Below are 23882 nucleotides of genomic sequence, written 5' to 3'. Positions count from 1 at the left end.
CATCTAGCTATCTGTCTATCCATCTATCTGTATATCTATATATATCTATATCTACATATACATAACTCATCATGTTGTTTGTGATAAACTTGTGGTAATCTTAAATAAACTGCATTCTGTCTTGAAATTTTTGTAGCGTTGTGTCATTTATGTTTGGCCTGGAGTAATTTTCTCTTTGCTGGTGCACGCTTTATAGCATTAGGCTTGCTTAAATATACTTTGTTGCTTTGTGTATGTGTATGGGTTGACACAATGAGAAAGACCACTGTGCATAAATTGATATGCAAATATACGTACATGGTCTGCCCCTGTCCCCAGACTGTCTTCCTCTCTCTTTTTCTCCCTGTCTTGCTCCGTCTTCCTTTCTGTCCACGTGTGTTGCTATAGGGAGCTCAGTATCTCTGTCCCATCCTCTCTGTCTGTCATAGTCTTGTCCAGGTATTGTTGGATTTCTATCAGATGTCTTAAAGAGATGTGGGTGCAGACACAAACTACTCTGTAAGTGTAACTGTGCTGCAGAGCAGAAAGAGATGGGGGTAAGAGATGCTCGGCACTTCACAGCTTTTTCTATCTTGTCAGCTTTATTGTCCTCTGGTGTCCTCTTCACTGCTTTCATGACACGTCTTGATGTCTTTTTTTTATTTCCTCTTTCTGTCTCCCTCCCTCTCTCTGTCTCAGGTGTAGTGTCGGTGAGCTTTGAGGAGGATGAGGAGGGGAATCTTTGCCTCATCGCTTACCCCCTCCACAGCGACCCAGCAGGGGACCTGGAGAACCAGGACCCCTCGACCGACTGTGAGCCCAAGAGCAAAATGCTCAAGTGGGGCAACAAGATGGCATCCTCCCTGCTTGTGGACAATGAAAATTACAGCAAAGACGGCCGAAGCCACCACTCCCGCAAAGACAAGGATAAGAGGTGAGATGGGGAGGCAAATGTTCAACTCCTGGATTTACAACCAGAGACAACAATACACTCAGGGACCTGTTGCCCTCCTGTTAGTGTAGGAGGTGTGGTCGATGCATCAACAGACTGGAGCAACGTGAGTCACTTTCACAATCACATCAAGGCTCAGTGATATTGAATAAGCTGAGGTTGGCAGATGATGCACTGATCGCTTCAAAACAGTTACTTAACTGTGATACATTTAACCCAGGCCTTCCATAGTTTCCCTTGGAATGCTGGTATCTGACTGACACAATAACAAGACTGACAAGAACAAATGACGCACGCAATGACTTACACATACAGCTTCATGCAAACAGGATCCAAATGCTGTAAGGGGCTGATCCCCAGATCTTGGCAGCCATAAGCAAGCACAGGCTACACCCCCATGGTTATGTAACTTCAATGCATGCTTATGCACACATACGCACACACAGATTTGATTCAGTCAGCCCTGACCTTAGGAAAGATGAAAGGACTAGAGGGGTGATAGTGGCTGAGGCAGAGGATGGGAGGAGGTGGATGTTTGAATGGATGGATGTTGGTGAATGAATGACACTTTTGTTTCCCTTTTGTTTGTTGGCCCCCTCTTTATTTAGTGTGTGACGAAGCAGTATATACACAACCGACCTGTAAAAGGCACCACTTTGTCGTGCAGGTTTGCTCAGTGTCCATGGTAACTGTTGTTAGTCCAGTAATGCTGTGCTGTAGTGTGAACTGATGAGTCTCTCTCTCCCTCTGATGTCCAGTGGTCATAAGCTCCAGGAGGATGTGGAGCTGGAGTGGATGCAGTCAGCCGAGGTGCTCTACTCCCGGCTGGAGCGCAGCCAGAGCAACGCTGTCCCACAGCATAAACACAACCCCTGGAGCCTCAAGTGTCACCAGCAGCACCTGCAGAGGATGAAGGAGAACGCCAAGCACCACAACCAGTACAGTATCCTTTCACTGACTGAAGAGCTGCATATTTACATGTGGAGAGCTTTATATGGTTATCAGTGGCCTATAGCTGAGAGGCTTGTCTCATACGACTTCTAGGTATCGATTTCTTTGCCTGTGGAGTCTGATTTCTAAAGCGCTCACATCAGTTACTTGATATTACTATGACTCCACTGAACATATTGTAATGACAATAGCACAAAGGTAGCATACAGAATGCAATCAATATAAGTCAATATAAGTGAAGTTTCTGGGGAGGGAGCTTGGAATCCCGCTGAGCGGAGTTGTAAGCTGATATCAGTGCATGTGAAGCCCCTGCTTCTTCCACTCTGTTCTCCTTGACTCGGTTTCCCAGAATTCATCCTGCTAGAGAACCTGACGTGGCGCCACACGGTGCCGTGCGTGTTGGACCTAAAGATGGGCACCCGGCAGCATGGAGACGATGCCTCAGAGGAGAAGAAGGCCATGCATATCCGCAAGTGCCAGCAGAGCACGTCTGCTTCCATAGGAGTCCGCCTCTGTGGCATGCAGGTAGGCTCCGAGCCAACACAGGGCTCTGTGGGGCTGTTTACCTGACTGACCTTAAAGTGTGTCGGAACCTATTTAAGGTGTATTGGGCTTTACCTTGCAGCCAGGGTCCGAAATTAATACCTGCCAAATGCCAAATGCCTGTGAAATTTGTCTTTGACGGATAAATCGGTCGGCTACACCGGCCAGTAACTTTTTGAGATGAAAACATGTGAATGCTGGTTAGAATGCTGTTATATATACACAGTATATATATATACAGTTTTTGGTCTTTACCTGTTCTCAGACTTTATACCTGCTGACCACCCTACACTTTGTTTGACCGTGAGCTACTCAGATCAAAACAATGGCTCTGTATCAAACAGGCTTCTGTTTGGCTGCTTGTTACGCTGTCGTAGTCACTTCAAGAATCCCCACTTTAGAACATCAAGTGTGTTCTACTTAGAAATATATCACAAACGTATTTCTAACCTCTCCATGTTTCTTCATCCCTCTCCAGGTGTACCAGTCTGACTCGGGCCAGCTGATGTTCATGAACAAGTACCACGGCCGCAAGCTGACCCTGCCGGGCTTCAAGGAGGCCCTGTTCCAGTTCTTCCACAACGGCCAGCGTCTGCGCCGCGAGCTGCTCTCCCCGGTGCTGCGCAGGCTCAGGGAAATGCAAGCCGCCCTGGAAGCCTGTGACTCCTACCGCTTTTACTCCAGCTCCCTGCTCATCATCTACGACGGAGAGCCCCACCGAACGCACACGCGCCGGCACGCCGAGGATGGCCTCTCCGAAGAAGAAGAGGAGGAGAACGAAGAGGAGACAGAGGACAGGGGAGAAGAGGAGGAGGAGGAGGAGGAGGAGGAGGATGAAGTAGCAGGTGCACTTGGTTTCCCCCATGGCCCGTCCACATCTAGTGGCAGCAGCAGCAGCAGCAGTTGCTCCAGCAGCAGTAGCGGCAGTGGCAGCAGCAGCAGCGGCAGCCCGGGGGCGGGCAGCCGTCGCCCGGGCCACTCAGACCCTCGCAGCTACGCTGTGGATGTGAGGATGATAGACTTTGCCCACACCACCTGCCGACACTACGGGGAGGACAGCGTGGTCCACGAGGGCCAAGACAGCGGCTACATCTTCGGCCTTCAGAACCTGATCACCATCATCTCTCAGCTGGAGGACCACAGCACAGACTAGACCGACAGCACGCATGAACACACATACACATGCGCACACATCCAAACACACACAGATGCACAATTACACAACATTTTACACACTCTCTCTTTTTATGACCCTTGGAAACAACAGGACTGGACTACAGAAGAAGAGAGATTTGCTCTTCCTCGCTTATCAAAACTGACGTTGTTGTAGCCGGCCTCCCACGGGTCTCCCCCCGTTTCTGTCGTTGGTGCTTCTCAATGTTTCTGTGTGTCCGTCTAAAGGATATGAAGCAGACATGAAGGTAACATAGAAGAGCCATCTGTGATCTTCCGTTTAATTGAGTCAGTGTTTTACCCGTTGTCACGTTACCGCATTCTGTTTTAACTCAGTTCATCGTTTAGGAAATAAGTTAGACAGCAAATAAAAAGCAGTTTTGAAGTCCAGGACGGTAAGCATGTTCTCTCTGTGTCCCATTCCAAAGAAAGTGCCAGCATTTTGCACGCACAAACATGCACACTTACGGCCCTGCTCCACTACAGCCATCGGGCGTCAGCCATCGAAGGAATGATTCCTTTACCAGCACTGAAAGATGCTCCACTGCTCATGTTGCGTTCACGTTGCGTTGCGTCCGATGGCTGCGTCCAAGCTAAAAAATCACTGAGGCTCATCCTGATTGCTGACACATGCGTTCTCCCTCATTGAAATAAAGCTGAATTGGTTGTTTTCTGGTGTATCCATTCAAAAGTCAACGCACTCTGTGGAGCAGGGAGAACGTCACATTGGCGCAACGCTGATGGCGATGCAACGTGGCGCTGGTAGTGGAGCTGTAACGTTAGACACACAGACTGATGAACAAGGCTTGTCTGTGCTACCGGTGGGACAGGGCGATCTGAGAGAGCAGGAGTTATCTGTGTGAAGACAGAGTTGACGGGGAAAGTGATCTCACCCTCCATTCATCTTTTCTAACTGTTCATTTTGCCATCCCTCTTTCCCCATTCCCCTTCATTCAAAAGAGACTATATTCATATAGCTATCAGAGACAGATGATATAGAGATATTTATTTATTTGACATGTTTTGTAAAATAAACCAAAAAATGTAAAATAATTTTTAAAAAAAAGAATGTGAATGGAGAATACTACATTCCATGTTATTAATGTTACAATAATGATATTAACCCTCTACACCCCATAGCGCCTGAGAGTCCGTTCTATATTTCACTATAGCGCCCAAGAGCGGCTATCATTTCTAAATCATTTTAAAAAAGTTATGAGTTTTGTTTTATATAAACTTCAAGTTGTCATCGATGAACCGGACCCGGAAAATATATATGGTGACACTGACATGTTTGATTTTTTCCCGGGTTTAATTGTCCTCCAGTGGTAGATGTAACAAGCACAGATCCTGTGCATACCCACAGCGCAGGCTCTGTGCAAACCGTCCATGAGTGAGTGAGTGAGTGACCTAACTTTTCAGTGGGGAAAAATGGCTGCGGCGGCTCAAAGTCACCGCTTTTAAAACCTTATGGAAGCTGTTAGATTGTGCTGTGAGACAGAACCTGACCCGCCGTGTACAGTGGAAAGTTACGAAATCAAAATCGCTTGTTCTTGTTCGATAAAACAAGACACAATCACCTTCTCTAAACAGCGGGACCTACCTGGCTCTCACTGCCGGAGACGGACACTGTTTTCTGGGAGGCAGTGCAGCGAAGAGTCGGTAGGACCGACCGGGTCGCGGTGACTTTTCTCCATACGTTTGGCAACTTTTTCCATATTTGTTTGACAACTATTATTGTCTGATCTTATTATATTACTGTGTGGGTTGAAGCACTGGAGGTTTTGTATTTTCAAAGCTTGTCGTTAGCCAAGATAAGAAGGATTTGTTTTGTTGTCATACTGTGAATGTTGACACTAAAGTAAGGAGACGTTCTGAATCGCTTTACCATGTATTTGGTACCAAATTAAAGGGGAAGTTGTGTTTTTTTTTATGGAAAAACTTTGTGAACCCCAAATTGTCAATTTGTTTTTATTTTTGACAAAGAGCTGTTTGTTTGGAATGAGCAAGAATTCTACTGGGGTCTAGAGGGTTCATTATTATTTGACATGTTCAGATACCTCTATCTTGTATATCTGTGTTGTCCACAGTTTGTTGGAGGAGAAATAAAGACTTGGTTTGTGTTAAATTGTCTGTTCTTCACATGCATGATGTTACTTGTAGACAAGGTCAGGAACTTTTTAAAAGATGGCTTCAAGTTGTAGATAGACACAACAGATTTACTGCAGCTGAAAATAATGTGTTTTCTAAAATTGGCAGCAATCAAATTTAATGTAAATGTACAGGATGGGAGGTCAGTTCCTCTGTGTGTGTGTGTGTGTGTGTGTGTGTGTGTGTGTATGACGAGGCAAATGACTGCATGCCGAGCGCCAGCCAGTGCCAAATAACTGGAGCACATGCCAAGCCGGCGGCCTGGTGCTTTCATTTCATGTCAGAGCTGCAGATGCATGATGCTGCGCAGTACAGCCAAGATAGGAGACTCTCCCATACATATCAATAGACTTGTTTATCCCGGACCAGAGGTATGCTTCCATTTCAGTGAGGCGGAGGAGGAGGATGACTGGTGTGACTACCAAAGAGAGATGAGACGGCTGGCTGTGAGGTCACCCTGGGCTGTCTGGGCCGGTCCTGTTCATCTCCAACCGGTCCGAGGCAGAGAGAGAGCGAGTCACCAAGTCAGGCAACTGCTCCCTGGTGAATGTATGAGTCACAGGAGCGATGGGCTGCTCGGAGAAGAGCTATTAACCAGACACACAGGCTTGTGTCAACAGTGCGCACGGGCCATTAGCATTTCAGTGTCCTCTCTCTGGAATGTACCATAGTTTCACCATCAGTCTGGAATATAAAGCACAGTGGGGTCTTACCCGTCAATCGAAATATGAAGGACAGCCAGAGGTGGAAAATAAATGTTACACCTACTCTACTTACTGTACGTGAGTAGATTTTTAGAGTGACACAAATTTTCAGGTATATTTTAAAGGATTTTTTTAAGTAACATTTTGCCTTTGAATAGGTGTCCATGACAGCCTGCACCAACTTTGAAAACCCTAGTACATAGCACCAAAATGAAAGTTGAGACGACATCTGTAGTCGTCCACAGCTGCTAACTGCACCCTTCTGTGAAATTGAGACCTAAATATTTGACTGACAACAGTTCAAAACATTTTCAAAAGCTGGTTTATTATGCAATTTTACTGTGCCTTATTAATATCAGATTGTGAAAAGTTTGCACTTATTTGGGTTGATGTTGAAATTGGTCTCCTCCTGCATGTCACCATCTGTCAAATGCTGCTGGGTTTTGGACCTGGGTAGTTTGTACAAGGATATCTAGAGAGAGACATATAGAGTAAAACCACCATATACAGTATATACTGTATATAACCAATACTATAATTCTATTGAAAAGAGCTAGAAGGCACCTAATGATCTAGCCCAAAATGGGTAATCTGTAGAGCTTTATGTGTAAAATCGTAATGACTTTTTCATGCAAGTAACTGAATGCTACTTTTTCTTTGATGTGAGTATTGAGTAAAATATTTCAGTACTCTTTCAGTGCCTCCGAGTCTTACTGCAGCTTAACCACCAGTGTAATATTCTGTACAACTACAGCTTAAGCATCTCATAAGCATCCTGTAGTTGACCATCAGTCCTTATACATGTTGTGCAGTGTAGCTTGTTGTCAATCTCAGAGACAGCCTATACTGTAATCCGCTTATTCTGTGGTTGTCCGGGACAGTCTGACCTCTCTCAGTAAAGGGTTATGACCCAGTAGACGGTCACTAATCTTTAAGAGGCTGGGTCAGGGTGTGTGTGTGTGGGGTGGGTTGGGGTGGGGTGGGGGACTGGCTGTTAGCTGAGGCTCATGAGGAAGTAATCAAACCTGATGTTTGACATAGTCCTACCTCTGTCCTCTCCTCACATCACCTGAAGAGGAAAGCACAGCTGCCTAATCTCTCCCAACCTGACCTGAAAACCAACTTCACCTTCACCACACTCGCCTTCAATTGTTTGCATGAGTGGGTGTGCTATTCCACACACACACACACACACACACACACACACACACACACACACACACACGCATTATTGATGGCTTAAATCTCATCAGATCATACAAAGATTTCAGCAGATTAATCGCCACACCCATCATCATCTTAATGACAGGAGTTTATTTTTTCCAGTATAATCTCCAGGAGTGTGAGAAGGAGTAGAGAGGCATTTTCTACATTCTGTCTTTCTGTCTGTCATCTCTCTCGTTTCTCTTCCCGTCACATTATCGACTCGTTTATGTAACCGCCTGAGCAGAGCTTGTCACCATTCACCACCTGAAGTAAGGTTGGCTCAATTTAACACTTGTCAAAACAGCCTTGGCCATAACCCCGATTCATGCTGTTCTCTCTGTCTGTCTTTATGTAGGAGTGAAGGTTAAATCAATCTGCATACCGAAATTTATGTATTTAAATGTAGGTATTTAAATTTAACTAAATTTAAATACCTCATAGACGATGAGGTATTTAAATTTAGTTGTGAGGAGGGAAACTGTTAAATAAGTAGCGGGTCTGGCCGGGGAGCAGGTGGGGCGAACGCCCCAGGGCCCACGCTCACCAGGGGCCCAATAAGGGGGCACCCTAATTAGGTCTACTGTTCTTGTTAGGGCTGAACGATGCATCGTATTTTTATCGTTAATTATGAATTTCCGCGATAAACACATTGCAAAGGGCTGCGATAACTGGAGCCTTTTATGCAAACTATTCACCTTATGTAGCCCCGCCCATTTGACCCGGTTCCATTCGAACGCGATTGTGTTCCGACTTCCGTTTCAAGCGCCGGTGGAATGAGGAAGTGTTTTGGATCGGCTAACAACAAAAAATCTGATGTAGCATACGGCTAGTAAACTTTGTTTACAGATAAAACAAGTCGGTTTTCGGTAAATTACCTGACATGGATAAAGTGGTCAACACATGGGAGCATACATCTTCTACACTGCGGCGGTCGGACGGTGTTAGTGTACCGCACCTTTTGAGGATCAACATTAGCGACTGACATGAGAAAGTGGCCAGAAATAACTTACGGGGATATATTCAATTATTTCCTGCTGTCCCTTGGAGTAGATGGTGCCACTATGAAGAACTACAAGAGCACTGAAGCCTACCAATACCTTCACAGTGGTAAAGTGGGCTGCGTATTACTCAACCAAGTAAGCGATCTGGTATTTCTGAAGGCTGATGTTCAGCCCAGTCAGTCCAGTCAGTCCAGTACACTCCGCCTGGGTACTGGTGACAAGCCTGGGAGCAGTAGAGACAGCAGGGTGCTCGTGCATCACTGGCCTGGGGAAGTCCTGCAGCCACGCAGCTTCAATTTTGTGGAAGGTAAGAAAGCAGGATATGTTTTTTTGTCTATAATGATCATCGCCTGTTGTCGATCATACAAGGGCATGGTGGCCTATTTGAAAGTAAAAACTTAAGTCACATTGGTTGATAGACTATATAATACACAATTATGTGGCTACCTTAGGTTAAAAATTATCAGCTGTTTTTTTTGTCTTGTCTAACCAGAAAATAGAATATTATAGGAAGACAATTGGCACATGGAGCATATTCATTATTTGCAGCTACTTCAATGCAAATAGCCTATCACAAAACTGAAACCGTGTAATAATGTACAATTCATACCATTAGTATAAAAGAACATGTTCATATTAAAACAATAGAATAAAACTTAACTTGCAATGTGGGAGGTGCTAACATGACATTTGTGTATCACAGAACTACGAGAATGAGAATCATGGAGAAAAGTATCCCAGTCAAATCTCATATTGGAAGAGGAAGAAGGTAAGTAATATGATTGTAATTTTCTCTGTCTCAGGTCCAGAATGCTGTGTCCCAGGGACTCACTGGTATAGCGTGCACTGATGAGCAACGCTACTGGAATGCTGGAACCCAGAGGAACCTTGCCCCAAAGCGGTTAGTGGACATCAGCTTCGCGCACCACAGAGCCACTGACCAATTTCAGCACCCAGAGGTAAGGCCACAATGTCCACCCCTGCCTCCCACCCCTACATTTCATTCACATGAGAAGTTGAGGGAGAGTCTGAGCCACCTGAAGCTGCCTTTAGGAAGCCTGCTCTACAAATGTTGCAACGCTCAGCCAAGAGAAGAGCCATCCCAGCCAGATTCCCTTCCACATGGCGAGCATGATGTTATTTTACAGTACCTTCATTGCACTTGACCTGACCAAGTCTGCAGCACTGGAGCAGATCATCAAAGAGCAGAGTGCGTCACACATGTGGTATGATGCTCGTAAAATTCGGATCACTGCTAGCTCAGCCGAGAGGGTTCCAGTCAGAGCCAGTCCTGAGAAGTTCCTGCATGAGCATCTCTACCCAAGGTTCCATGGGAATGCAGCTACACGCTATGGGAAGGAGAGTGAACTGGTAGCTTCCCAGTGGCTCGAAGGCTGTGGCTACTCTGTCAGTCACAGAGGCACTGTGGTCAGCGTAGAAGAGCCATGGCTGTCGGCAAGCCCTGATGGAGTGTTGAACACTGAGGAACTGTTAGAGATCAAGTGTCCAGTCTTGGGAAAATCCTTTGAGTCTCTGGAAGACCTCTTCAGTAGCAAGACCTCAGATGTGAAGATGGTGGACGGGGCATTTCAACTACAAACCACATGGGCCACGTGGCTATTACATGCAGGTGCAGCTGGGCATGTTCTGCACAGGGCTGAGAGCATCAAAGCTGCTCATCTGGACCCCATCCCAGCAAGCCATGATCATGATCATATGCAACACTGATCATGGCTTGCTGGGATGGGGTCAGCAAGCCATGATCAGTGTTGCATATGATGCAAATTTCTGTGCTGAGATTGTGCCTAGGCTAAAGGCTTGCTATTTTAAACTGCTGCCTCATGCTGCCTCATATTGTCAGTGAATTTCAGGCAGGCAGGTTGTCATTGAGTGATAGGTACATGCAGCTTTGTGAAAGCTAGATCCAAACCCACTGTTAATTTCTGCTCTCTAATACACTCTCTCTTCCTAATGCAGGTACCAATGCAAGGCCCTAGGCCTTCTGCACTTCTGGAGAGCTGAAAGGAATTAACAGGTCTAATTGCCACAGGCAATTTAACAGTAATTTCATCTTCATTCATGTGTCAATGCTCAAGTTATCAATTGAAAGAAAAATCAACACACACCAGTGTCCTAGTTTGGTGCTGGTAGTGGCAAAATAACTACAGAAAATGAGAAAATACTGCACTCTCAAAAAACAGCACCATAGAGAAAGATTTAATGCTTTAATATTATAGATTTAATATGCAGCAACATGGCTGAAATATTGGTATGAGCATTAAATCTTTCTCTATGGTGCTGTTTTTTGTGTGTGCAATGTTATTTTTCACTCTTTCTTTTTAAATAAGAAGTTTCATTCAAGTAAATCTATTGTCTTTATCCAGGTCTAGATAAATAGCATAAATTGTCTCCTCAGTGTACGTTTTATTCTAGAGTCTATTACAAAAGTACGGTCTTCCAGAGCTGTTGATTACCGTTTAATTTGAGCTCAGAGAATTAATCGACGTTAGGATAAGAGAGTTCCATAATGTTGTCATGACAACTGAGCCAGCGATGGGGTCAAAGTTCAATCCAATTTAAGTCTCATAGATGGGCGCAACGACCATCGCAACGATGACAGATCGCCGGTCGCTGGAAGTATAAACATTCTTCTATAAAATATTCTTTCTCCTACACATGTAAGTGAAATACCAATAAGGATCTCCAGTTGTGTTACCAAAGCTTTTAACTATTTTTTAGGACCCGTGTAGTTTATATCTGCGGTTATGTGTAATGGCATAATGTTAGTTTATTTGTGTAGACAGCTACCAGTAGCCTAGCAAATTAGCTTCACTTTGTCGGTACATAGCTGGCTGCCGACAGAGAGTGGGGCAACAGAAGGGAAAGAAACTATCATAGCTACTTACATAAGTCAGCAGACCATGGCATGCCTTCTGTCCAGTGTGTGTGCAGGTTGTAATCGCGTCGTTTAGTCCGCATTTGCCGTTTGGTTCCGACGTCCTGTGTCCGCTTCATGTGTCCTGCCTTCTGCCAGCTTGATCGGCCGTAATCGCCACATTTAATACAACTCCACACCAACATACAACCTCCATTACGTTACTTCATTTGTGTTTAGTCTACTTTGTTAGCAGTAGCATTTTCCATTAGCTGCAGCTCGTAGCATCAGAATAGTAAATGTTGGATAGGCTATGTCCCCCAAACATCTGTTAACTTGAATTCTCACAATAGCTAACTACTTCATAGTACAATGCTGTGATTAGGAATAATATAGGAACTAATGCTTGAGCTACAGTTATCTGCAGCAGTGTTTTGTTTACATATATGAAAACGTTATTTAAAACATGGATTTCATAAAGTATTTGAATCGGTATGAGCTAAGGTTACTTCTTTGGCATGGACAGCTGTATCCATACCTTGGATACAGCTGAGAGATTGACTGCTTGCACCTTCAGGGCAGAAGAAGAAGAAGAAGATTCAGGGCTAGTACACAGTTAAGCACACATAATTCACTGTGAGGAACAGTGACCTCATTATACAGGTGTAAAGCATTATGAGACATGTTCTAGTTAACCAACGCTAGACTAGGCTATTGTTTGCTGGCTTTACTGCAAAAAGTTGTAAGCTATGTCTACTACATGCTATCATTATTTTTGGCTATAATGTTAACCAAATTTAGCCTATTTATGTAGGCAATTTATTAAGGATGGGTGGGTGGGGGCCTAAAAAGACAGCTCCGCCCCCCTTGCGTCAGTGTCCCTGACCCGCCCCTGCTAATAGAACATAATCTCTATCAAATGCCAACCTTTAAAACTAGAGGCAGTAGCAAGCTTGGTCCCCTGAGGCCAAAGGAATAATAAATAGTTTTACAAAAGTTGAAATTTTACTGAAATAAGTGGCACTTGCTGGATTAGATACATGAATTGGTAGGGTTGGTGCAATATGGCAGATTTTGGAAAAAAAAAAAAAAAGATGTTGCTGTGATATTGATGTAAGCTTACATGACTTAATGTGAATTGGTAAATAAATACAGCAAATTTCATCTAAACGCTCATGTTGTTGTTTTGACAGCTCACTGGGAAGCAGTGCTGCATTTTCTGTCGCATAATAGTTGTGAATTTGAGCTGTAATTTCAGTATGCTGACAAGTTGTTATTTTTGTCCTTTTAGACCTATAACATGATTTGGTAGACAGAGATCTCAACTATAGCTTGCACCCATATGCATGAAAGGCAGGCTGCGGCCCTGATTAGATATAGACTACCAGTCAAAAGTTTGGACACACCTGACTGAATGTTCTATGTTTTTCATTATCTTAAAGCCATTTTGATCTAAAGGCTCATGCTTAAATGCTTGAAATTTGTTTTTAGACAAATATAAATAGTGAAGTTGATGCCTATGTATAAATTTCTTTCCAAAGCCTTTGCCTTTCCATCACGGTAAAGGGTGCGGCTACTTTAAAGAATCTAAAATATAATATAGTTTTGATTTGTTTAACACTTACTTATTTCATAGTTGATGTCTTTACTATTATTCAAAAATGTGAAAAATAGTTCAAATGTAGAAAACTGAGTGTGTCCAAACTTTTGACTGGTAGTGTATGCCAAAATGAGAAGTGGACCCTAAGAAAATGTCCTTGGTGCTCTTTGACGTCTGTGTGTTGGCACGTGAGCAAGAAAATATTGCACTGACAGATTTCAGCATGCAGCGTGACCTGATGTTCTCTCCTAAATAAAGGGGGGAAGAGAGAACAGCACAACTCAGGCCTACCTTGGCCACAACATCACTGGCTGCTTTCAATAAACCCCCACTCTGTTTTCACAGCCTGAGGCAGCAGAGTCCACTGTATGTTTGTAAATTGCATGACAGACAATGGAGCAATTCAGTGATAGATGGTGCATGTAGATGGGATCACATGTAGGACTGTTCACACTACATAGTGTGGTTCTCGGACACCATTTTAATCCTGAACCTAGCTTCCCTAAAAAAAGGGGAAATGTATACTGAGTTAATCTGCTACTGTTAATCTGTGTGTTAGATATGCAAGGCTGTGTGTTGTTGGTGCAATGTATGTGTGTGTGTGTGTGTGTGTGTGAGTGAGTGTGTGAGAGAGAGAATGATTATGTGGGAGGGTTTATGCAAGAGGAATTAAGCTTCAATTCTGTAGCATCTCTGATCGTTTGGATCGGATTTCATGCAAACATATAAACCATGTGGCAGCAGTGAGAAAATAAACCAAATGTTCAAAGACTGACCTGAGTGTATGTGGAGAGCGGTGACTGGCCTAGGTACACACATGCATGGGCTACACACACCCACACACACAGGCACACAAACAAAAATGGGAACGCACAGAGACCAAAATAGAAGTTCTCTAGTGTTTTCCTTATGTTTGTCTGTCATATCTCTATTGGAGAGAGCCAAGTACAAAACCTATAAACATCCTATAGCCAAGAGGAGGGTGGAGCTGTGACAGTGACAGACATTTGGTCTGAACTGTCCTCCATACTCTCTGTTGACAACAGCTGCACAGAGACAGAGAAGACAGACTAAGTTTTAGGATATGTAGCTGTGGAGCAGAGAGGCAGTCTTTCAGCAGTACATTTAAATGGATGTGCTTCTCAGTTCCTGAATATTCCTGTCTGTTGCAGATAATTAATGTTATACTGAGAGATGAAGAAATGATTTAGGGCTCATCCAAGATGAAGGTAAAAACAAAGACAAGTGAAGTAGTGTAACAACCAAGCAAAGTTTAGAAAATGTACAGGATACATCCATCACTTTGCTAGGTGCCACCAAATTTCATGAAATTTTCATGATTATTATTAACATGTGTATATGTGCAGTCGGTATAGTACAATGTCCATAAATTTAACATGGGGAAATTTCATCTCCTATTTTTCATCATGAATGAACCTAAATCTCCTGAGATGCATAATAGTGGAGCAGATTGGGTCATTAAAAGGGAATGAAGTCAGCAGTGACATATTGTCACTATTGGATATATAGGAAGTGTTTTAAGCACATGCTGATCATCTAGGGTGTGATTCCACTGGCCCGGGAATCTAGGACACTATTTCATTCACAGCTTGACAGCAAAGGCAAAAACAGATACTACTGCTGTTGCCATAGTGATTTTAACCACTGTTATGCAACTGGTCCACTTGCAGCCCATCGCTCCTGTGACTCATACATTCACCAGGGAGCAGTTGCCTGACTTGGTGACTCGCTCTCTCTCTGCCTCGGACCGTTTGGAGATGAACAGGACCGGCCCAGACAGCCCAGGGTGACCTCACAGTCAGCCGTCTCATCTCTCTTTGGTAGTCACACCAGTCATCATCCTCCTCCGCCTCACTGAAATGGAAGCATACCTCTGGTCCAGGATAAACAAGTCTATTGATATGTATGGGAGAGTCTCCTATCTTGGCTGTACTGCGCGGCATCATGCATCTGCAGCTCTGACATGAAATGAAAGCACCAGGCCGCCGGCTTGGCATGTGCTCCAGTTCCACTCAGCAGGTGGTGGGACTGGGCTTCACTGCCTGTTCATATTGAGTTAGTCCTATCATACTTTCCAGGGTATCTGCAGAGATATTAATTAATTTTTCACCATGTGCTGGCACTGGCTGGCGCTCGGCATGCAGTCTGGGTGTGGCATTTCACCAAAAGGTACATAACTGCCTTGCTGGGTGTTGTCGGCCTTGCTGGAGGTCTGTGCTCTACTGAGCACATTTTCTAGTTTTAGCAGTTTTTCTTGCAATGGTAAAGAAGACTACTAGCCCAATCAGAATAAACTAGCCCATTCTGAATTAAATTTCATTCCATTTGAGAGGGCTGGTAGGCTATAACCCTTTCATAATCCAGTCAATGGATCAAATTTCATCATGTAAACACGCATTCCAATCACTTTCTTTTGTTGGAATAGGCTGCACTTGTTATTAAAACTGGGCCGATCAAGATTGACGAAGTACTGCCTTCGCCTAACGTCACTCAGACTGCTCTATTCTAGATCCTGACAAGGGGGGAGGTGGTGGTGGTGTGGTGTGCATCAGTTTTGTTGGCCCACCAAACATTGTTTGCTGGGAACGGTGCAAAGTGCCTGACGCAGGTCCATCTTTTAAAAACATAAGCCCATAGATTCTGTACACCGCAGTCGTTGTAGAGCTCCTGTCAAACAACGCTGCTACTCGTCTCACCGGCCAAGCTCTACTCAAATATCCTCTTCCTTGTCCACCATGTCTGCCACTTGGCTTCGCGGTTTTACATTGCAAAGTGTTTGCATCCTCTGCTGGTCAAACTGTGTAATGTGTGGAGAAGGAGAAGGAGGGGCAGAGGCAAGCAGATTACAGTAAGTGGCAGATAATATAGCTCACAGGGTGTACGTCCAATGCACATCACTATATGCCACGATGAACATCGTCATGATTTTACATCGTGAATTATTGAACTACGATATATCGTCCCATCCCTATCAGCTAGTTGAAATATGTGAGTGTATATTTGTGAACTGTAGGTGTAAGGTGAAAGAGTATGTGCGCATGTGTTTTTGTTTTGTTTGACTTTGGTAGTGCTGACATGTTACACCAGGCTCTTGTAGAACTGATGCTCGCGGGGGAGAAGGGTCTTGCAGATGGTCTGCTCTCCAAAGCGCAGGACAAAGGAGTGGCCCGCCACCTGGTGCATGAAGGGCTCAAGCATCACCCCTTTCTCCATGTAGCACTGCTGGTGCTGCAACTGGAGAACTGTTGCAGTTTATGTTGCTGCTGTTTTTGCTGTTGCTCTGCATCCATGGCTTCCTGGGCCTGAGCCTCCACAGCAGATATGTCAGATAGACGCAGATCCTGCATGCGTCTCCACTGCAGACTGAAAGCTATGTATCTCGTGACTTGTAAAGCTTCCACTAGCCCGACACTCAGCCCATCTCCATCAGCCCCAATCCACCAATCAGCAGCGGCAGGAGCAGGTTGTTGGGTGGTAACCATGGATTAAACTATGGTTGAGGTATTCAAAGATGGCGGCCCATTCATTCCAATGAAAGTTGCTCACCCAGCGCATACGCCGAAAACGTTTCTACTGAATTAGTAAGAATGTTTTACTATCATTGTTCCAGACCACTGAACTTGTGTAAAATTCATAAGTGGACCTTCAGTAAAGTACCCCTGAAAAGCCTTTCTAATCAAGATGCTGAAATATAAACAGCTAGAGCAGACCATTTCACAGTTAGGCTATAAGTGTAAACTTTTAGTTTTCATATTTGGTAGCCTGGGTCATGTGCACAAGCTAGTTGCAAGGGGCCTTCAGATGGCTGGTCTCCCTAAGAGAAGGGCCAAGCAGTTAGCGAGGTACTGTTCAGTATCTCCTATCATTGATAGCCGCTCAATATGGAGAAGGCGTTGCTTTTTATACCCATCAAGTGGATCCTGTCTGTTATCTTTCAACCTGCCATGAGTATCATCCTGTGTGTGTGCAACAATGTGATTGCCAATTAGGCACTAATGTAACTGACTGACTCCTAATCTCTGACTGCATTCATAATGTTTATGTCCTTTGTATGCTTGTATTTATGTGGACATAAATAAATAATTTAAATGTGTGTGTGGATGGTTGCTGTTGGTGGTGGTGGGACAGATTACATGATATGGAGTGGATTCTGTTGAAAATCTCTAAAAATGTACAGAGATGAGGTTCAGATTCTACAGATTCTACAGATGCAGTAAAGACAGGCTGAGACAAAGCGTTTGTGTAGTGAGCATATTTGAACACTCCTTCATGATAGTTCCCAAATCCAGGCTCAGTGATTGTGATACTGAACAGCAGTGAGCACATTTGCACACTCAGTGCTGGTGGCACACTTATCCACTGACCCAATTAAACAGCACAAACCAAAGTTGGCATGATGATGCTTACAGCTTTCAGCCTTCTGTACACTCTCCTTCTGACTGATCCATCCACCACTGGTCGGTCTGTAACACTCTGGGCCCACCAGCATTCATCACTTAAAATCTATTTTTCAGCAGAATATAACACAGAGAGAGAGGTAGAGGGAGATGGTTGAGAACAGCTCATCTGCCCTCAGATAAAGAGATATTTGTTCATGTGGTTGCATAATGACCACCGAATTGTGAGCTAACACAGAGGTGAGGACAAGCAAATACCACACAGGCCTCTTTCAGTCTTTCCTTCTCACAGCGTTTTGAATAGTCTGTTAAATTCAAGATCTTGCTTGGATGTTGTCTCGTCAGTCTTGAGGAAACTGGCAGATGAACATTTTGGTGTTTATGTTGAAGTAAAGCTATAATTACTAGTGCTGTGACTTTCAATGTGAATGAAGCACACTCTGTCTTAATGAAGCTTGCGTGATCCAGAAATGAAAGTATGTTTTAATTAAGTAATGCTTGAATGATACCAAAAAGATGACAAAGACAATTATACACCATGTATAATCTGGCCCTATGCACCATGCATGTGTATACTTACTGCATATGCTGCAAATAGTCTTTAGCATTGTGCCAAAATACAATGACTATCTTTCGAGACAAAACCAAAAAATCAATACAAATGTATTATCTGGATGCTGACCACATTTTTTGATAACTCAGTAACCCCCTCCCCAAGGCCGTACCTGTGCTTTAATCCATTTGAGCGGAGAAGGACACCGTGTCTGTGTGCAACCTCCAATTATGTAAGAACTCTGTTTCAGTGTACCTCAATACACTCAATACACGGAACCTCCGAGCCATGGAAATAGACCTGAGCCAGACTATTTACATTCGCAATTTGCATAGATACTAACAAGGTAAGGGTACATGATGTGCCAAAGGCATGGGTGCCATGCTCTGAAAGGCAAAACTCTCCTTAACGACTCTTTCCTCAGGTATTAGCATTAATTCCACAGAATTCAATTTAATCAAATTCCCTCTGTTGTCATTGCCTTTAGCCAACTGTCAACTATCCCACAGATTAAGTCTACAGTGAAAAGCTCCGTGCCATAAACCCTTCATCTCATGTCATTATTCTGATCACAAGTCAGTGGCTGGTCTTTTAAGGTTCGCATTTATTTTCTTAAAAACAATGTTCCTTATCTAAATCACATCAATCACTGGGTGGAAATTACTCTTTGTTGACTTTTTTTTCTTCCAACAGAGAAAGAATTATGACCAACAAACTTTGACATTTTGCATAAGTTGTTGATATAAAATGTCTGCATGGAACTGTGAGAATAGCAACGTGAAGGAAATGACTGACGGTCAGTTCACACTAAAACCCCTGTGTGTGAAAAGGTGCAGCTGATTGTTCCATTTGGCCTGTGAAAGTGAAAGTGAATAGAGAAAAAGGGTAGAGGCCAAACTGAATGAAATGGGATCAGTGGCAAAGGGAATGTATATGAGCTGTAGTTTGTCTTGTTTGACACACTTCACTGTCACAGTATAATTTACAATTGAAGGAACCTGACGTGATGAACAAAGAACTTCAAACCTTTTCATTACATACTCAAGAAAAACAATTTAATAGATTACAGACGGGTGATGATGGATGGGTGAAGTCTGATTGTTGTTGTTTTTTTGACTGTGTGTTTAGGCCCTGAGCCAGCAAAGCTCTGTCACCACCATACACAAAATAGATATATTACATAATTTACCAGTTAATATTCAGCTAATATTCAGTTCTCTGGACTTGGAGAAACCCCACTATTGAAGGACCTATAACGAATTAAAGCAGAGCAGAGGTTGATATATTGTAACTGCTTGGACATCAAGTTAGTTATTAGGCCAAAAATGTATTCATCACTTCCAGACTGTTGTAAATCTGAAATTGTAGATTCAAAATAAAGTCAGGAAACTTTCCTGTGACATTATACTTTCTCGGTTAGTGACTGACTAACTGACAGCGCTTTCTCTTTTGTCACCAGCTGGATCTATAGAATAGGAGGTTTAAGAAGCAGACCAAACTCATACAAAGTATTAATCATCTGCTGTCAAAAGCCCATTCCACTCCTCCACAACCCATACTGCTGCAGTCACAATTTACATGACATAACATCATCTTCTTACCAAACATGTTGTGACCTCATTCACAGAAAAAAAACAGCAGTGCTGACCTTCATTAATACAGACACACAGTCTGCCTGAGGCGTGGGAAGCTGATATGTGAACAAGAACACATAGTGATGGTGCTACACGGCTGATTTGCATCTGTTCCACATGAGACATGAGTCAGATCTTTTTTTATTATTATTATTTTTAGAGATGACTAAATATATACAGTGAAGTGCTCCTGTAGGTGTGGAGGCATATGTGTGTATGACTACTAGTCAGTCAATGGGCCAATGGGTCTGTCCGTAGATCCCGGATGGTCAGTCGCTGGGAGCTTGGAAACAAACCGGATTAAACAATTGGCTATTCACTTCAGCAGCGCTCCATCAATTTTAATCTGGGATCTATTAGTCCCTATGCTTCACTGCTACATTAACATGTGACAGCTGCTGGTTGTATAACAGAGTAGGCCAAGGCCCGTTCAACTTATCAGATCAATCAAACACAAAACTGTTTCATCGTTTCTTCAGACGCTGAAGTGAAGTTTCTTGCCCTATTTTACAGTGATAAGTGGTCTTGATCTCAACAGATCTGTCTGATGAGGAGTGAGCACCTTGTGTATGTGTACATATGTGTGTGTGTGTGTGTGTGTGTGTGAAATCTCCCAGATAACCATGTCACTCCATTCCTATCCAGAGTTGTAAGTATTACATCAGTCCTGAGCTGTTCACAAGCTGCATCAGTGCACACACACACACACACACACACACATACACACATGCACACACACCCACCCACCCACCCACACACAAATACAAATACGAATACATATGCAGGGGTTATGTAAACCCACCACTCAGAATAGAGTCTGGCCCACAAGTAGGGTAAGTGGGATAGGTTCTCAGTGGTGTGTAAATGTTGGTTAAAGACAACTTGACAGTGGGAAGGATAGGAAGAACCGCATTATAATCTTTGGCTGTAATGTTTGAATTTTCAGTTTGTAACAACAGATCTGGCACCCGTCCGTCAGTGAACCCACACCAGATTGTGGACGACAGAGGATCTCTCCGGCCAACAGAGCCACTTACGACCAAAAGTGTTTCACAGTGGGGGTTTTTCAGCTTTAAGCCCTAACCCCTGTAATCCCCAACTAATCCAATCTAGGCATGACAATGTAATGTGCTGTCTGGATCGGAGCCAGAGAAACGCCCAAGAACTCGTATCAATTTCAGAGGGTAGCACTTCATATGACCTTCATGGGCAAGCCTCAATAAAGAGTGTGTAATGTTAATGTTATTCTGTGCCCCTGATAGTTCATTATAGTAATTAGGGGGTCAGTGTAAACTAGTTTTCACGGAGGGGACCAGAAGCCCTGGGCCAGCTCTAGCCCCGAAGCCTGCCACACAGCGCCACTGGCACCGTTATGTAATATTCTAATTACATCTTGGCTCGCATTTGCTTTTCCCCTCTTCCTTTTGCCGTCTATCTCTCTCTCTCTCTCTTCCTCTAGCTGAACGTGGTCAAGTTGATTCTATTAAGTGGTGAAAAGCTATTAAACTTCATGGTTGGTTCAATGGTGACCTTTGACCTTCTCAAGAAGGAGAAAAAAATAAAGCTATGTGTCAGTCAACAGTAAGAAAACACCTGGAAAACACATACACCTGGCGTCCTGGTGGCTCAACCGGTGGTCCTAATTGCAGTCGTCCAGGTTGGGATCCGGCCTCAGGCCTTTTCTGCATGTCATCCCCTCTCTCTTTCCTGTCTCTCTCTGCTGTGACTATCCAATAAATAAATAAAAAAAGAAATGCCTAAATAAAAAGAAATGCAAAAAAAAATCTTTAAAAAAAAGAAAACACAGAGGCCTGTACCTTTATTGCTAGTGTGTTGTTAGCCATACTAGCCTAACATTTGTTTGAATGAAGCTTGTCAAATTAGCTTGTTAAGCTGCAGGATGTCCATGTTTGTTTATTGTATGTCTTCCGGGTTTGATTCTGACAAAATAGCACATGAACACAACTCTGTTTGTAAGTAAGTAAGCCGACTTGGAAGTCCTGGATGTCGGACCTTCCCACTAGCATGTGAACGCACAAGTAGTCCTAAACTGCCTGTAAAATGCAATAACTTTAAAGACGAGATGAAATGAAAAATGCCTTTTTAACCCTTTTAGATCACATCCCCGGTCATACTGTGCACCTATTTAACAATATGCCAAAAAAAATACCAAAAATCAATTTCATTGTATTCTTATATCAAAATTCAATCATGTTTTCTTCCTGTAAAACAAAATATGCCGTGTGCTTACGTAAGCATGCCCGTAACTAATTTCAACCAATAATATCATGACATCCACCCATCAATCAATCTTCAACTTTTAGCGCACAGAGCTAAGAGGCTAAGATTCATTAGTTAGCTAGCTAGCAACAGCATGGTACTTCGGTGTGTCTTCGGGTGTTATGACACACCCACTTTTCAACGTTCAAATCAAATTCCTCCCAACGTTATGTCCCGCCTGTCTTTCCTGTTTCACTCGAAAATACGTCACGATACGGAAGTTCGATACTCTCGAAATGCCGTTTCATCTCGACTTTAAAGTTAACCACTCAAACAAAATCAAGTTTTAACATTAAACATCTTTGATCATATACATAGCGTGAAGGTTAAATCAACAGTTTCCCTCCTCACAACTAAATTTAAATACCTCATAGAATATAATCTCTATCAAATGCCAACCTTTAAAACTAGAGGCAGTAGCAAGCTTGGTGTCTTTTGGTCCACTCTGGCCAAAGGAATAATAAATAGTTTAAAAGTTTACATTTTACTGAAATAAGTGGCACTTGCTGGATTAGATACACGAATTGGTAGGGTTGGTGCAACATGGCAGATTTTGAAAAAAAAATGTTGTTTCTGTGATATTGATGCAAGCTTACATGACTTAATGTGAATTGATAACTAAATACAGCAAATTTGATCTAAACGCTCATTTTCTGTCACATAATAGTTGTGAATTTGAACTGTAATTTCAGTATGCTGACAAGTTGTTATTGTTGTCCTTTTAGACCTATAACATGGTTTGGTAGACAGAGATCTCAACTATAGCTTGCACCCATATGCATGAAAGGCAGGCTGCGGCCCTGATTAGATATACACTACCAGTCAAAAGTTTGGACACACCTGACTGAATGTACTGTTTTTAATTCTCTTAAAGCCATTTTGATCTAATGGCTCATGCTTAAATGCTTGAAATTTGTTTCTTAGACAAATATAAATAGTGAAGTTGATGCCTATGTATACATTTCTTTCCAAAGCCTTTGCCTTTCCATCAAGGCAATGGGTGGCTACTTTAAAGAATCTAAAATATAAGATACTTTTGATTTGTTTAACACTTGTTTGGTCACTTTTTTGCGTGACAATGGAGCAATTCAATGAGAGATGGTGCATGTAGATAGGATCACATGTAGGACTGTTCACACTACATAGTGTGGTTATGTTCTCTGACACCATTTTAATCCTGAACCTAGCTTCCCTAAAAAAAAAGGGGATATGTATACTGAGTTAATCTGCTACTGTTAATCTGTGTGTTAGATATGCAAGGCTGTGTGTTGTTGATACAAAGTATGTATGTGCGTGTGTGTGTGTTTGAGTGAGTGAGTGTGTGAGAGAGAGAATGATTATGTGGGACGGTTTATGCAAAATGAATTAAGCTTCAATTCTGTAGCATCTCTGATTGTTTGGATCGGATTTCATGCAAACATATAAACTCATGTGGCAGCAGTGAGAAAATAAACCAAATGTTCCAAGACTGACCTGGGTGTATGTGGAGAGCAGTGATTGGCCTAGGTACACACATGCATGGGCTACACACACCCACACACACACAGGCACACAAACAAAAATGGGAACGCACAGAGACCAAAATAGAAGTTCTCTAGTGTTTTCCTTATGTTTGTCTGTCATATCTCTATTGGAGAGAGCCAAGGACAAAACCTATAAACATCCTATAGCCAAGAGGAGGGTGGAGCTGTGACAGTGACAGACATTTGGTATATAGGAAGTGTTTTAAGGACATTCTGATCATCTAGGGTGTGATTCCACTGGCCCGGGAATCTAGGACACTATTTCATTCCCAGCTTGACAGCAAAGGCAAAAACAGATACTACTGCTGTTGCCATAGTGATTTTAACTAGTGTGTAACT

General features: G+C 43.1%; 1 protein-coding gene across 3 annotated transcripts in view; it reads left to right on the top strand.

The window, feature by feature from the left end:
* The window catches only part of LOC139907919 (inositol hexakisphosphate kinase 2-like), a 74600-nt gene that overhangs the window by 29164 nt on the left and 21554 nt on the right, over positions 1-23882 (top strand). The window contains exons 2-6 of one of the 3 annotated variants that reach the window (XR_013504886.1): positions 679-913; positions 1690-1874; positions 2232-2407; positions 2904-5543; positions 5587-5726. Coding sequence is in view for 1 of the 3 variants with exons in the window: in XM_078283794.1 (XP_078139920.1) it covers positions 679-913; positions 1690-1874; positions 2232-2407; positions 2904-3578 (1271 nt within the window). In the remaining 2 variants the exon portion in view is untranslated. Of the gene's footprint in view, positions 1-678; positions 914-1689; positions 1875-2231; positions 2408-2903; positions 5727-23882 lie in introns of those variants that run through there. The other 2 variants (XR_013504887.1, XM_078283794.1) reach the window with 2 other exon arrangements.

Source organism: Centroberyx gerrardi, chromosome 5 (assembly GCF_048128805.1).
Source record: "Centroberyx gerrardi isolate f3 chromosome 5, fCenGer3.hap1.cur.20231027, whole genome shotgun sequence".
Taxonomy (NCBI): domain Eukaryota; kingdom Metazoa; phylum Chordata; class Actinopteri; order Beryciformes; family Berycidae; genus Centroberyx; species Centroberyx gerrardi.
This window is presented reverse-complemented; position numbering and strand designations above follow the sequence as displayed.